The 15,484-nt window shown below is 34.9% G+C and overlaps 1 protein-coding gene across 1 annotated transcript in view; it reads left to right on the forward strand.

The window, feature by feature from the left end:
- URI1 (URI1 prefoldin like chaperone) overlaps nt 1-15,484 on the forward strand; it is a 68,264-nt gene that overhangs the window by 34,430 nt on the left and 18,350 nt on the right. The window contains exons 3-4 of the mRNA XM_007165217.2: nt 2,985-3,063; nt 4,121-4,256. Coding sequence (XP_007165279.2) covers nt 2,985-3,063; nt 4,121-4,256 — 215 coding nt within the window. The remainder of the gene's footprint in view (nt 1-2,984; nt 3,064-4,120; nt 4,257-15,484) is intronic.

A 15,484-nucleotide genomic window follows, 5' to 3' on the forward strand; every position in this document is an offset into this window, starting at 1 on the left:
AACAATAGATGCTTCTCAGAAGGCTTTTATTATAGCACATGATTAGCAAGACTCAAAAGAAGATTATAAAAGTTTCTTATATGCCTTATAGCAGTGCTTTAGTTCTTATTTTCTATAAGGAACGTTGCATGAGGATGTCTGATGCAAATTAAATCTTACTTATTGGATAATTCTTTTAAATTAAGAATTGAAGGCTGAACCTAATCTGTAAGGATCAGATATGGTGAAGCCAAACAAAGAGGTCTATATAGAATAAATAAGTAGGCTTGAGAGGTTTATCCTAACTATATCTGGGTTTTATTTTCCATTTGAAAAAAAATTATTTTAAGCAGTCCCTTCTTTGACTACATATTTTACCGTCTCCAAAAATTTAGTTATATATTTCTCAGTGGTAAAATAGAAAAAAATCTATTCAATTTTGGTACAAATAAAGATAGGTACAACCTTCCATAACACATTAGTTCTTAGAATCATTTTTGTGTTTTCCGTTTTATAGGCTTTGTGATCTTTAATGGGATTATTTAAGCCCTAAGTATGAGAGGGACTATTTGGAGATAACTGTTTGACCAGGCACTTGATGCTGGATATTTCCACTAGTGGGAATTTCAGGGAGAGAGTTCCTCAAGCCATAATTTCTCCCAGAGACACTGCTTGACTCCTACTTGCCTCCCTTCAAAAAGGATTTCTGCATGAGCTGCTTTTTAAATTATCTTCTCCTTTCTTTTTGTATTTTTAGAAAACAATTCAAAATTTAGAAATAGCAACTCCAGTCTTAAACTGTTCTCCAGTATGTCCACATTTTTGTTCTAGAGAGAATTATTGATAAGTTTAAAACTGAATATACGTGCTTTGGAATAATACTGATATTGATCTCTTGTAGCACCTTGATTGAACCTACTGTTCTTTTAATATATAAAAGAGATGTTTTGTTAGAAGTCCCCCCCTTTTCAGGTGTATTTACCGGAATATTATATATTGAATGTTAACTTGAATACTAGCTGTTTAACAATCGTAGGAACATTTAGACATCTAAGCATTTGCAAAATTACTTATCTAAAACTGCTAGTGTTTGTAGATTTAATATTGAGTTCACTGTGTGCAGGTATTGTGTCACATCAGATCTTTATGGACAGTATCCCATTTATTGCTTGCACCAATCCTGTTTCCAAAAGCTTCCTGAATTGTTACATTTAGCTATACTTTTAGCAGTAAGTTGTGCTATTTGTATCAAATTGAATGAATTGGACATAGTAGAATTATCTTAGCGGGTAATATAGTCTTTCTTTAAAATTTTAGAATTGGTGTTTTTTTGATACTTCATGGAAAAAGGGTCATTGGATGCTCAATGTAGATGTTCAGTGCTGGACAGGGTGTTAGACCGTTTATATTTAGTCCTCTTTGGATCTGTGCGATAGGCATTATTCCAATTTTACGATCGAAGATACTAAGACTAGGGTTAATTTGTTTATGTTAAGTGGTGAATCTGGGATTGACCCTCTGGTCTGACTTCAAAGCCATGTTCTTTCTGGTATATAGCCCTGTTCATGAAGTTTCCTAACATTTTATTCATATAAAAATGTATCCAGAAGGATCATTTTTGCCTTAAACAAATAAAGACATTTTTATGTTTATTTATAAAAAAGGATTCCAGAGGAAATTTTTTAAAAAGCACTAGAACAGTAGAAAATGAAAAGCCTTGCTTGAAAGAATACACGTCAGAAGACCTAGGTTAAGGTCATTGCTTATTGCTTACCTCTCCTTGATAGAGTAGATCTAATTTCTCTTAAACGTGTGGTTTTTTCCATTTTCCTTCTGTTTTCTCTTTTGTAAGAGGAAAATGTTGATAAGTGACATTTACTACAGGAATATTTTAGGATGAATAACAATATATATGTGAAATTCCTTGATATTTTTAAGACTAAATGGGATGATTTTTATTATGTTACTGTTGCTTTAGGGGAGCTAAAGAGTAAACTCAAACCAATTCCATGATTTTTATAAAGCAGCCATTTTTATTATCTGGAGAGTGATTATGCTGAAATTTATTCTAACTTTAATTCGACAATATCTACATGTTCTTTTAAATTACTTGCTGAAATGATGAGTTTTTTGTTTTCGTTATTTTTAAAAATTGAGACCACCACCCGTCTGCTTTAAAAAATTTCAGTGCTCTGGTTTTGCTTGCAGCCTGCAGCCTAGCAGGCAACCCTTAAACCTCGTATCCAGAGAAGGTTTGGAAAGAGGTATCTCATTGTAGGGCTATTCAGTTCCAGCAGGTGTGAGAACCGAGTAGGCTTCACAATGTGGAAACATATGACCATTTCTGCTCCTACAGAATTACATCCTTTAGTGGTTTGAAATTACTTTATTTAGGTAGCTCTGTTTAGGTAAAACATGGAACAGACTCCAAGGCCCAATCGAAATGCTTTTTATATTACCTCTACCTAATTTCTTCTAGCCCCTGATTGATTCTCTCTCACCTTAATAACATTAGTATGAATAACTGAAGGGTTGATGACTCCACCACATTTTTCAACCTAGTTTTCCGAGGAGAACTGAAGCATCTGATCAAATTTTGTGTTTGTGATTTCTATTCCAAAACCAGTGTTTATTCACTCAAAAGCTTTTATCAACTCTTCTTCCTTCATCTTGAGCCCGTTTCCCTCCAAACTCACTGTCTCCCTTAATTTCCAAATTTTATTTACTTCAGATGATCCTCTACCTTAGGGAACACTAATTCTCAAGATGTGTGTGTTCTACATCTAAAAGCTAATGTCCCTGAGAGTCTTAATTCTTTGATAAATGTATGGTGGAATAATGCCATTGCTAAATTTTGTAAAAACACGATTTTAAAATTAAAAAATACTTTAATCTTTAAATTGATAAAATTAGGTGTTTGATTAGCTTGTCTTATGATACATAGCCTACTTGAGGAATTGTTAATTTGTGTATTAATTTAGTATTTGGTATTTTTTTGTCAACAGGAAGAAAGTAGATAATGACTATAATGCCCTTGAAGAAAGACTCAGTACCTTGCCTGATAAGTTGTCTTATAATATCATGGTATGTTTGGTGTGTTTCTTTTAAAGTAATATGTTGTTTCTTGTAAAGATATTAACTGTGTAGAGTAAAAAGATGTTTCTTTGCTTTATGTATATTGATTCACAAATTGCCTCCCTGATGGCCTCGATCAGAGGTAGCTACCATAGCAAGGAAAGTTTATTTTTGTTTTACTTTATAATAATACACTAATTGTAGTAATAGTTGATATTTACTTTGCCTTTTTTCAGATTTATATTAAATTATCATATTATGATGGCATAAATGTTAGCATAAAATTTGACATATTTGGTATGCACATTTACTATGTTAGAAAACTAATTACAACAGAAATATGGCATGTAGTCATTTCCTGTTAGCCAGAGCAGGAATAGACCATAATGTTGTGTAATTCACAGAATTAAACCCTAGAACATTGATTTTATATAAAAAGGTGCTGCTGATTTTTGTTTGCATGATCTTCATATCGACATAGCAGTCTATTAGTGAGCCCTGAATTAGATTCTTTCATTGCATAAATATTCTTTTTCATGAAGACTGTGTTCTTAATTAAATTAGCCCAAATATTTTGAAAATGTATTGTTCTTTATTATACCAGCTCAAATATTTCGTAAATTTTGTAAACCCTTTAAAGCTGTGTATTTGTTAATTCCTGTTTCACTCAAAAAAGAGACTGTTTTCTCAGAAATAATTTTCAGTTTTTAAAAATCAAAGTTATTCTTTATTAAGTTAACATTTTGTTTCTAGTTTGCTTTCATTTAGATTTATGAATCATCAAAAAATATAAACATTTGGAAGCAACACTAATTTCTCTGAAAGCTATATGTAAATATGCTCTTTTCTTGTTTTAATGTTGATTTTATTAACCTAAAACAATTTTCTATAGTTTTCCTAGTGAAATTTTAATATAATGTTAAATTTCCATGAAATTGACATTTTATTTTTCCTAGTGTAGAGATAAAAAGGACCTTCACACAGAGCTTTTAATGCTGCTTTATAAAATGTAGTTTTTAGTGTTTTTAATTTTTTTGCCCCCCCCCCTTTTTTTTTTAAACAATAGGTACCATTTGGCCCCTTTGCCTTCATGCCAGGAAAACTTGTCCATACTAATGAAGTCACTGTTTTACTTGGGGACAATTGGTTTGCAAAATGTTCAGCAAAGCAGGCTGTGGGCTTAGTTGAGCACCGGAAAGAACGTATGTACCAATTATAAATGATGTTTCTTTGCTGGATGTGTATTGGTTCACATAGTGCCACGCTGATGGACTGTTTGCTATTAAAAGTACCTTCCATTGATTTATTAGATAAATATAACAAATATCCAGGGTATTTGTGATTCTTTCGAATTGGAGGTAGTTTGAGCAGATCCAGCATTTGAGAATGTGAGCTGGAGAATGGAACATCTGGTTGGAAATGTCACCCACATTAGTATGTTTTCGGAAATTACCAAGTGTAAAAGTTATCACATATGGTTTTGTAGGTAGAAGTTGGATAGGTACAAGAATTGGGGTCATTTTATATTTTATAATTGGTTTGTTTTAGATGCTTTTTGTAGACTTACTTCCGCTTTTTAATACTTTAGCACAGAGAAGGAATTTACTTCCTTCTTCTCCTTCTCCTTCTCCTTATTGAACTAAGATAAATACCTATTTGCAAAAGTAGAAACAGTTCTTAACCATGCGTTTTGGTTTGGAAGAAGTCACATTTCCATTTTACAGAAGAAAAGGCCGGGTGGGGAGAGATGCTACCTAAAATGTCACCCTTAAACTTAAGTGGTTTGAGGTTTCTGCCTCATTTTATTGAGGTAGTTCTAGTTTTCTTTATCTGTGATATTGTTTATTGATTTATACATATCCACACACACACACGTTGTGTAGTTGGATGGGTTGGCTTGGGTGCTAGCTTAGTTGCATTTTAAAATTAGGTTTATTTAGTATCTAATCTATGCTCTTAATTTCTGTAATAGCATACTTAAATTGATAGTATAATATCACCCCTACCTGATTTTTAGCCTTCTAGTTAAATATGCATCTGAAAATAAATTTTTGAGGCTCCTTCTGTATAAATGAGGTCATGTAGATAGAAAACAGCTGAGCTTTCTAAAGCTGAAATTATTTCACTTATACATGAGTGGGTACTAGTTGGAGAACTCATTTACTCAGTGAAATTCTGGAATCTATATTTGGAGACTCTAATTGCAAATCAACTCCTATAAGTTTATAATTGATATATATTTTGATCTTTTGTGCCACTAATCAGAATCTTATTGTTTGGCTTGTGTATAATTTCTGGCAATGATAATTCTTTTGGTATTACTATATTAAAGTAAGTCATGTATATTAGAGCAAAGAGAATGGGCATAATTCTTTAAAGGCCTTTCTTAATGGTGAAGGCTTTCTTTATCTGCTGGGGTAACTCTGCTGATATGAAATCAGTTCATAGTCTTTTGAAGATTGTTCACTTTGATTTTCATATGGATATTTCAGCAGAGAAATCTTTAGAATCAATTTGACTTATATTAATGGAAGAATACTTTTAATAGAATAGAACAGAACTCTAGAATAACAAAATATTTTTTGGTAAATCACTTTCCAATGTTGATACGGTTTTAGAAAGTGACGAAAACAATGACTTTTGGGGTCGATATTTATCTAAAATAATTTTCAGAACACATAAATAATAAATTATGTTTGAGAATCTATTTTGGTAAATGAATTCTAAAAAGTTGTTTTCACACAGTTTTATAATAATTTATAATAACTGAAGAAATTGTTCAGGCATATTATTGTACTTAACATTTATTAAGAAAAGATACTTTATTTTTCTTAAGGCAGAAGAAATAAAGCAGGTTAAACATACCTACCTCAGTGTCAACAGAGTAATTGGGGAAGGTGAAGGGATGTCATTGCATGTTTAAAAAGTAATCAAAATACAGGACAAAATAGATTTAACACAACAACAATAAAAGGATTCAGAGGCAGTGACTCAGAGGAAGATCATTTGTAAGCGGAAGATGGCAAGCTCAGTGTCCTACCCTTTTGCTCACATCTGGCATTTTGCCATTTAACATGAATATGACCAGCTTTTTAAAGTTTTTTATTTTTTTAAATTATCAGAGCAAAGTTGACTTTTTATTTGGTATACAGTTCTATGAGTTACAACACTTGTAAAGATTTGTTTCACCAGCACCACAATCAGGAAACAGAATAGGATACAGGATATACCTTAGTTAGGACATGGGACCACACCAAAAACTCTCTCATGTTTCCCTTTTGTGGTCACACCCTACCTCTACCCCTAAGACCTGACAACCACTGATCTATCACCTTTTCTAGAATGTCATATAAGTGGAATCATGCACTAGGTAACCTTTTGAGACTTACTTCTTTCACTCACCATAATGCCTCATCTAGGTTTTTCTGTGTATGAAAAGGTTCATTCCTTTTTTTTTTTTTTTTAAATTTTTTAAATTATTATTATTTATTTTATTTATGGCTGTGTTGGGTCTTCATTTCTGTGCAAGGGCTTTCTCTAGTTGTGGCAAGCGGGGGCCACTCTTCATCGCGGTGCGCGGGTCCCTCACTATCGCGGCCTCTCTTGTTGCGGAGCACAGGCTCCAGACGCACAGGCTCAGCAATTGTGGCTCACGGGCCCAGTTGCTCCATGGCATGTGGGACCTTCCCAGGCCAGGGCTCGAACCCGTGTCCCCTGCACCGGCAGGCAGACTCTCAACCACTGCACCACCAGGGAAGCCCAGGTTCATTCCTTTTTATTGCTGAGTAGTGTTCCATTACATGCATGTACGACAGGTTTTCTATTTACCTATTGAAGGACACTTGGGTTTGCTTCTGGTGTTTTGGCAATTACAAACAGAGTTGCTATAAACCTTTTTGTACAGGTTTCTATGTGGCCATAAATTTTCTTTGCTGTTGAGAAATACCTGTTGTTTTCTTTTAGTGTCTTTGTCTGGCTGGCCTCATAGAAAGTATTCCTTCCTTTTCACTATTTTGAAAGAGTTTAAGAATTGGTGTTAATTCTTCTTTGTTTAATAGAATTCATCTGTGAAGCCATCTGTTCTGGGCTTTTTTTTTTGGCTGTGTTGGGTCTTCGTTGTGGGCTCTTCATTGTGGCATGTGGGCTTCTCTAGTTGCATTGCACAGGCTCTGGAGCACGGGGGCTCAGTAGTTGCGGCACGTGGGCTTAGTTGCGGTATGTGGGATCTTAATTCCCCAACCAGGGATTGAACCCGGGCCCCCTGCATTGGGAGCATGGAGTCTTAACCACTGGACCACCGGGGAAGTCTCTGTTCTGGGCTTTTCATTGTTGGGAGGTTTTTGATTATTGATTCAATCTCCTTACTTGTTCTAGGTCTACTCAGATTTTCTGTTTCTTCTCATTTCAGTTTTAGTAGTCCATATGTTTCTAGGAATTTGTCTCTCTAGGTTATTCAGTTTGTTGGCATTCAACTGTTCACAGTATTTTATAATCCTGTTTCTGTAAAATAAGTAGTATTATCTCACTTTTCTTTTTGTTTTTTTAATTTAGCTTTTTATTTAAGATTCTGCTTTTTATTCTTCCTCCTGCAGGTTTACTGCATATTTCATTTCAGGCTCTGTATGTGATTATAAAGGCATATCTACTTTTATTTCTGGTTTTAGTGACTTGAGTCTCTCTTTTTCTTAGTCAGTCTAGGTAGACTTGTCAATTTTGTTCATCTTCTCAAAGAACCAGCTTTTATTTTTGATTTTTCTCTGTTGTTTTTCCATTCTCTATTTTGTTTATTTCTACTCTAATCTTTGTTATTCCTTCCTTCTGCTTGCTTTGGATAGTTTATTATTCTTTTTTTTTTTTTTTTTAGGAATTCCTTTATTTTTATTTTTTATTTATTTACTTATTTATTTTTGGCTGTGTTGGGTCTTCGTTTCTGTGCGAGAGCTTTCTCCAGTTGCGGCAAGCAGGGGTCACTCTTCATCGCGGTGCGCGGGCCTCTCACTATCGCGGCCTCTCTTGTTACGGAGCACAGGCTCCAGACGCGCAGGCTCAGTAATTGTGGCTCACGGGCCCAGCCGCTCCGCGGCATGTGGGATCCTCCCAGACCAGGGCTCGAACCCGTGTCTCCTGCATTGGCAGGCAGATTCTCAACCACTGCGCCACCAGGGAAGCCCAAGTTTATTATTCTTTTTCAAGTTTCTTAAAGCATACAGTTAGGTTATGATTTGAGATCTTTCTTTTTTTTAATGTAGGTGTTTACAGGTATAAATCTCTCTCAGCATTGCTTTCTCTGTGTCCTATAAATTTTAGTATATTGTGTTTTCATTTTTGTTGATCTCAAGGTATTTTCTAATTTGCTTTGTGATTTCTACTTTGACCCATTGCTTAATTCAGTGTTTTGTTAAATTTCCACATGTTTGTGAATTTTTCATTTTGCCTTCTGTTGTTGGTTTCTGATTTCATTCCATTGTGATTGGAAAAAATACTTCGTGTGGTTTCAATCTTGTGAAAATTTTTAAAGACTTGTTGTGTGACCTATCACATGGTCTTTCTTGGAGAATGTTCCATGTTTCCCTTAGAAGAATATGTATTCTGCTCCTGTTGGGTGGAATGTTCTGTATGAATCTGTTAGGTCTAGTTGTTCTATAGTGCTGTCAAAATCCTCTTTCCTAATCGTTCTCCTTTCTGGTTTTTCTGACCTTTATTGTAAGTGGGGTGTTGACATCTCCAATTCTTACTGCAGAACTGCTTGAATTGTGTCAATTTTTGCTTCACATATTTGAGGCTCTGTTGTTAGGTATGTGTATTTTTATAATTTTATTCTTTATTTTAAAATTTTATTGAAGTATAGATGATTTATAATGTTGTCTTAATTTTTGTTGTACAGCAGTGTGATTCAGTTATACATATATATTCTTTTTCATATGCTTTTCCATTATGGTTTATCACAGGATATTGAATATAGGTCCCTGTGCTATACAGTAGGACCTTGTTGTTTATCCATCCTATGTATAATATTGGGTTGGCCAAAAAGTTCGTTCGGGTTTTTCTGTAACATCTTACGGGAAAACCCGAATGAATGTTTTGGCCAACTCAGTAGTTTGTACCTGCAATCCCAAATTCCCAATCCTTCCCTCCCCCACTCCCCCTCCCCCTTGGCAACCACAAGTCTGTTCTCTATATCTTTGAGTCTGTTTCTGTTTTGTACCTGTGTTCATGTATGTCGTATTTTAGATTCCACATGTAAGTGATATATGGTATTTGTTGTTCTCTTTCTGACTTACTTCGCTTAGTATGATAATCTCTTGGTCCATCTGTGTTGCTGCAAATGGCATTATTTCATTCTTTTTTTATGGCTGAGTAATATTCCATTGTATGTATATAGCACATCTTTATCCATTCATCTGTCAATGGACATTTAGGTTGTTTCCACGTCTTGGCTATTGTAAATAGTGCTGCTATGAATATAGGGGTGCATGTATCTTTTCTAATTTTAGTTTTGTCTGGATATATATGTCCAGGAGTGGGATTGCTGGATCATATGGCAACTTTGTTTTTAGTTTTTTGAGGAACCTCCATACTGTTTTTTCCATAGTGGCTGCACCAGTTTACATTCCCACCAACAGTGTGGGAGGGTTCCTTTTTCTCCACACCCCCTTCAGCGTTGTTGTTTGTAGACTTTTTGATGTTGGCCATTCTGACCGGTGTGAGGTGGTACGTCATTGTAGTTTTGATTTGCATTTCTCTAATAATTAGCGATGATGAGCATCTTTTCATGTGCCTATTGGCTATCTGTATCTCTTCTTTGGAGAAATGTCTACTTAGGTCTTCAGCCCATTTTTTGATTGGGTTGTTTGTCTTTTTGTTATTGAGTCGTATGAGCTGGTTATGTATTTTGGAAATTAAGCTCTTGTCAGTTGCATCATTTACAGATGTTTTCTCCCAGTACGTAGGTTGTCTTTTTGTTTTGTTTATGGTTTCCTTTGCTGTGCAAAAGCTTCTAAGATTAGGTCCCATTTGTTTATTTTTGCTTTTATTCTGTTGCCTTGGGAGACCTAAGAAAACATTGTTACGGTTTATGTCAGGGAATGTTTGCCTATGTTCTCTTCTAGGAGTTTTATGGTGTCATGTCTTGTATTTAAGTCTTTAAGCCATTTTGAGTTTATTTTTGTGTATGGTGTGAGGGTGTGTTCTAACTTTATTGATTTGCATGCGGCTGTCTAACTTTCCCAGCACCACTTGCTGAAGAGACTGTCTTTTCCCCACTGTATAGTCTTGCCTCTTTTGTCGAAGATTGACCATATGTCTGTGGGCTTATTTCTCGGCTATTTTGTCCATTGAACCATATGTCTTTTTTTGTGCTAGTACCACGCTGTTTTGATTATTGTAGCTTTGCAGTATTGTTTGAAGTCTGGAAGGGTTATGCCTCCTGCTTTGTTCTTTTTCCTCAGGATTGCTTTGGCAATTCTGCGTCTTTTAAGATTCCATATAAAATTTAGGGTTATTTATTCTAGTTCTGTGAAAAGCATCATGGGTAGTTTGATGGGGATTGCATTAAATCTTGCTTTGGGTAGCATGGCCATTTTAACAATATTAATTCTTACAATCCAAGAGCATGGGTTATCTTTCCATTTCTTTGGAACCATCTTCAGCTTCCTTTTTTTTTTTTTTTAAATTATCAGCTTTTTTTTTTTTTAAATTATTTATTTATTTATTTTTGGCCGTGTTGGGTCTTCGTTTCTGTGAGGGCTTTCTCTAGTTGCGGCAAGCGGGGGCCACTCTTCATCGCGATGCACGGGCCTCTCACTATCGTAGCCTCTCTTGTTGCGGAGCACGGGCTCCAGACGCGCAGGCTCAGTAGTTGTGGCTCACGGGCCCAGTTGCTCCACGGCATGTGGGATCTTCCCAGACCAGGGCTCGAACCCGTGTCCCCTGCATTAGCAGGCAGATTCTCAACCACTGAGCCACCAGGGAAGCCCTTCAGCTTCCTTTATTAATGTTTTGTAGTTCGCAGCATACAAGGCTTTTACCTCCTTGGTGAGGTTTTTTTCTCAGTATATAATTGTATTCTTGATAGATTAAACCTTTTATCAATGTAAAATACCCCTTGTCTGTTGTAACCTTTTTTGACTTATTTTGTCTCAGTGTTTGTCTCCAGTTCTTTCTTGTTACTGTTTGCATGGACTATCTTTTCCATCCTTTTTCTTTCAACCTATTGTGTGTCCTGAGAAGTAAAGTGAATCTCTTCTTGACAGCATATAGTTGGATCTTGTTTTTTTTTTTTTTTTTTTTTTTTGTCCCCAATTGATTCTCCTAATCTGTGCCTTCCTACTCCATGGTACTTTAATACATTTACATCTATAGTAACTATTTATAGGGCATTGCCATTTTATTATTTTTTGGTATATCTTACAGCTTTTGTACCTCATTTCCTTCATTCTGCCTTCTTTTGCGTTTAGTTGATTTTTTTGTAGTGAATGTTTTGATTCCCTTCTCATTATCTTTATTGATAGTTTATAGGTATTTTGATTGTGGTTACCATGGAGATTACTTACAACATCCTAAGGTTATAGCAATGTATTTTGAATTGATTCCAGCTTAACTTCAATCACTTAGAAAAAAAGCTATTTCTTTATAGCTCTGTTCCCCCCTTTATATTATCGATGTCACAAATTATATCTTTATATTGTATAGCGATTAACATAGATTTGTAATGATTTTTTTATGCGTTTCTCTTTTACATCCTGTAGCAAATAAAAAGTGGAGTTACAAGCCACAATGACAATAATACTGTTTTAAATTTTTGCCCACGTTTACCTTACCAGAGATCTTCACATGTTCATATGGATTCTAGTTATTGTCTAGTGGCCTTTCATTTCAACCTGAAGAATTCCCTTTAGTTTTTCTTGTAGGGCAGGTGTAATGATAAGGAACTCCTTTAACTTCTGTTTATCTGGAAATGTCTTAATTTATCCTTCATGTCTGAAGGACAGTTTTTAATCTCTCAGTACTTTAAGTATTTCAGCCCACTGGAGTTCTGACTTCCAAGGTTTCTATTGAGATCTCTGCTGATATTCTCATTGAGGATCCCTTATATGTGATGAGTTTTTTTCTTGCTGCTTTGAAGATTCTCTTTGTCTTTCAAGAGTTCGATTATGTGTCTTGGTGTGGGTCTAATTGGGTTTATTCTACCTGGAATTAGTTGAGCTTTTTGGATTTGTATCAATAGATTCATGTCTGGGCAAATTCAAGAGTTGTTCGGCCATTATTTCTTCAAATAATCTCTTTGCCACTTTCTTTCTCTTCTCCTTTTGCGACTCCCTTAATGTATATATTAATCCACTTGATATGTCCCATAAATCCTTCAGGCTCAGTTCACTTTCTTCATTTTTTTTCTTTCTGTTCCTTAGACTTGATAAAGTCAAATGTCTGTAATCTTCAAGTTCACTGATTTTTTTTCTTCTGCTTGCTCAAAGATGTTGTTGACCCCTCTAGTGAATTTTTCAATGCAGTTATTATATTTTTCAGCTCCAGAATTTATGTTTGGGCCCTTCTTATAATTTCTCTTTGTGGGTATTCTCACTTTGTTCATATATTGTTTTTTAAATTTCATTTAGTTTTTTGTATTTCCCTTTAGCTCTTTGAGCATAGGAGAGCTTTTAAAGTCCTTTTCTAGTACATCTGATGCCTATGTTTCTTCAGGGACAGTTTCTGGAGATTTATTTTGTTCTTTTGAATGGTCCGTGTTTTCCTGTTTACTGTGTGCTTTTTGATTTTTTGATGAAAGTTGGGCATTTGAAAACACAACTACCTCTCCCAGTCTTTGCAGAGTGGTGAGAAGGACCTTCACTAATAAGCTAGGCATTCTTTAAGCCTTTGTATCAACCCAAAGTGAAAAGTTTTGTCTTTTGTGTGTTTTCTGAGCATGTCTTTCCTGGGCCTGTGTATGGATTTTTGATTACCCTATATACATGGCTGCTTTTGAATATTTTACTTTGCCAGAGAGTCTCACCTCAACTTCTCTTTGCAGCCTCAGGATGTATGTTGTATGGCTCAATCTCTCATCTCTTGCCCTAGGCATCTGCAGAACTGTAGTCCTCCTGCAGCTTTCAACAGCAGTGCCAGCTAATTTCTTCCCCCTGAGGCCTGGTTTAGGTGAGACAGATACCAGTTTTTCAGACAGCCCCCAGACTGGTTAGAATGTTGCAAATACAGTCTAGTTTGTTCTCTGTGGTTCCAGGCAGGGATCTGGGCTGCCACCTTCTCCAGACCAAAACTGCTCCACACTAGGGAGTGGGTGGGGAAAGGCAAGTAAAAATGCCATGAAATTTCCTGCCATTTTGACTGTGGCTTTTTCTTGTTTGGGTGTTTGCATGGTTGTAGACCTTTGACTGTTTTCCAGAGCCCCTCTAAGATATTTTAGTTAGTTTTTGTGTTTTTGATGTTTTTCAGGGAGGCATGGAAAGCTTGAAGCTTCTTAGTCTGTAATTTTGCTCCTTGTTGTTTTAAAGGAAGATTTTATTTTCCTTTGAGCATAGGAAACTTCTGAGCATGTTTGTAGTAAGTAAATGCAGTGAGTGATTAATTGGAGGAAGGAAGGAATGAGAAGATCCTGGAGGTGATGAGATTCAAAGCATAGATAGAAAATGTAGCTTTGGAAAATATCGATGAAGAAGAGAAAGAAGCAAGATTAGGTGAAGAATATTTGGGTTGAAGACGTTAGATTAAAATCTTCATAGTAATAAAGTCAAGTTTATTTGTTCAGAAGTAGGAGAGGTTAGGATCTTGAAGTGCATGTGGACTATGTATTATGGGAAATGTGATATGGCCATCAACAAACTTTTATGATTTATCTTATGAGGCAATATGTGTATTCTTTAGTATCTTAAGTGAGGCATATCTTAAATGCATTGGTATTCTGTTACAGAGTATAAGTTTTTGATTTTTGGTTTTATCTTCAGAATAAACATAAATAGCTTTAAAACATCATATACCTTAAAACATATAATAAAAATGTAGTATCCTTCTCTGTCCCTCTCTGCTCCCAGTTCCCATTCCCCAGAGGTATTTCTTTTAGTCTTTAGGCTAATCTTTTGCTTTCCTCTTTTTATGCATATTTCCCAAGTACTTTGCATATTCTGTTTTCTTGATTTTTTTTTTTCCAATTTTATGTAGTATCTACTAGTTGCCTGCGTATAATTAAAGGGGAACATTTAGCTCATGTTCTTCTCCCTGTTCCTCAATCATTTTAATATTTTTTATTACAATTTTTGTTTAATCAGTGTTCATTCTTAGATATAATTCCATTTCCATTCTTGAACAGCCTTTCATTTGAAGTTTACTGCTTTTTTGTTTGTTTGTTGCATAATGTTATGTATCGGTCATTAATTCAACCAAACACTTTCATCTTATTCTTAGAGACTTCTTTACTGGAGTCCTTCATATTTGCTCCTCTCTTGAATTTCAAAGAATGGCTATCTTCCTAGTGTCTTCCTTTATCACTGTACCGTATCTTTGCCTCTTATTTATTCCCATTTCTTGGTTCCTATGGCATCTCCTTTCAAGTTTTAGCTTTTAGTAACTTTCTAGGAAGGTATGTGGGAGATACATTTTTTTGAAATTTTGCATGTCTGAAAATATTTTTTATACTACTGCTTTTTGTAACTACTCTATTTAGAATTTGAAGTTTAAACAATTTTGAAGGCCTTCTGTCTTATGGTTGCTAGTAAAAAACTGATTCCATTTTCTTTCCTTTGTATGTGACTTGTTTTTTCTCTTTAGAAATTTTAGGTTCTTGTCTTATTCCCCATGATCTGAAATGCCATAGTGATATATACCTTGTGTAGAGTTTTAAAAATTCATTTGCTAGGTGTTTGGTGGGACCTTTCAGTGTGGAGATTCATGTCCTACAATTTTGGGAAATTTTTAATATTATTTCTTTGATAATTTCCTTCTCTTGTCCATCTCTTTATCTTTGTTATAATTTTTTACCTGATTTCTTCTATTTTATGTTTGGAATCATGGAATGATTTTTTTTTTTTAATTTCTGCACATTTTAATTCCAAGGAGCTCTGTTTCTTGTTCACTTATTTGTTTTTCTGTTGTCCTTTGAACGTTTCTTTGGCATAGATACTACTCTTGTTTCGTGGATATAAAAATCTTTTTTTAGGATTTTAGAGTTTTTTTCTTTTAGAGTTTTCTTCATGCATTGCTTTTGTTTTTTGTTCCTTTCATATTACTTTTTTTTTTTCCTCTCTGGCATTTGACTTCAAATATTTGGTGATCATTGGCTAACCATTCATACTTAAGAGTTAAGCACTGTTAGGAAACTGTGTGGGCAGAGTTTGTTGACTAATAGCTTTTCCGTAGGGAGTTAAAGTTGCAAGATGATTTTTCTCATTAAGGGATTGACAAAAAAATCAGCAGTTTTGGA

Source organism: Balaenoptera acutorostrata, chromosome 19, assembly GCF_949987535.1.
Source record: "Balaenoptera acutorostrata chromosome 19, mBalAcu1.1, whole genome shotgun sequence".
NCBI lineage: Eukaryota > Metazoa > Chordata > Mammalia > Artiodactyla > Balaenopteridae > Balaenoptera > Balaenoptera acutorostrata.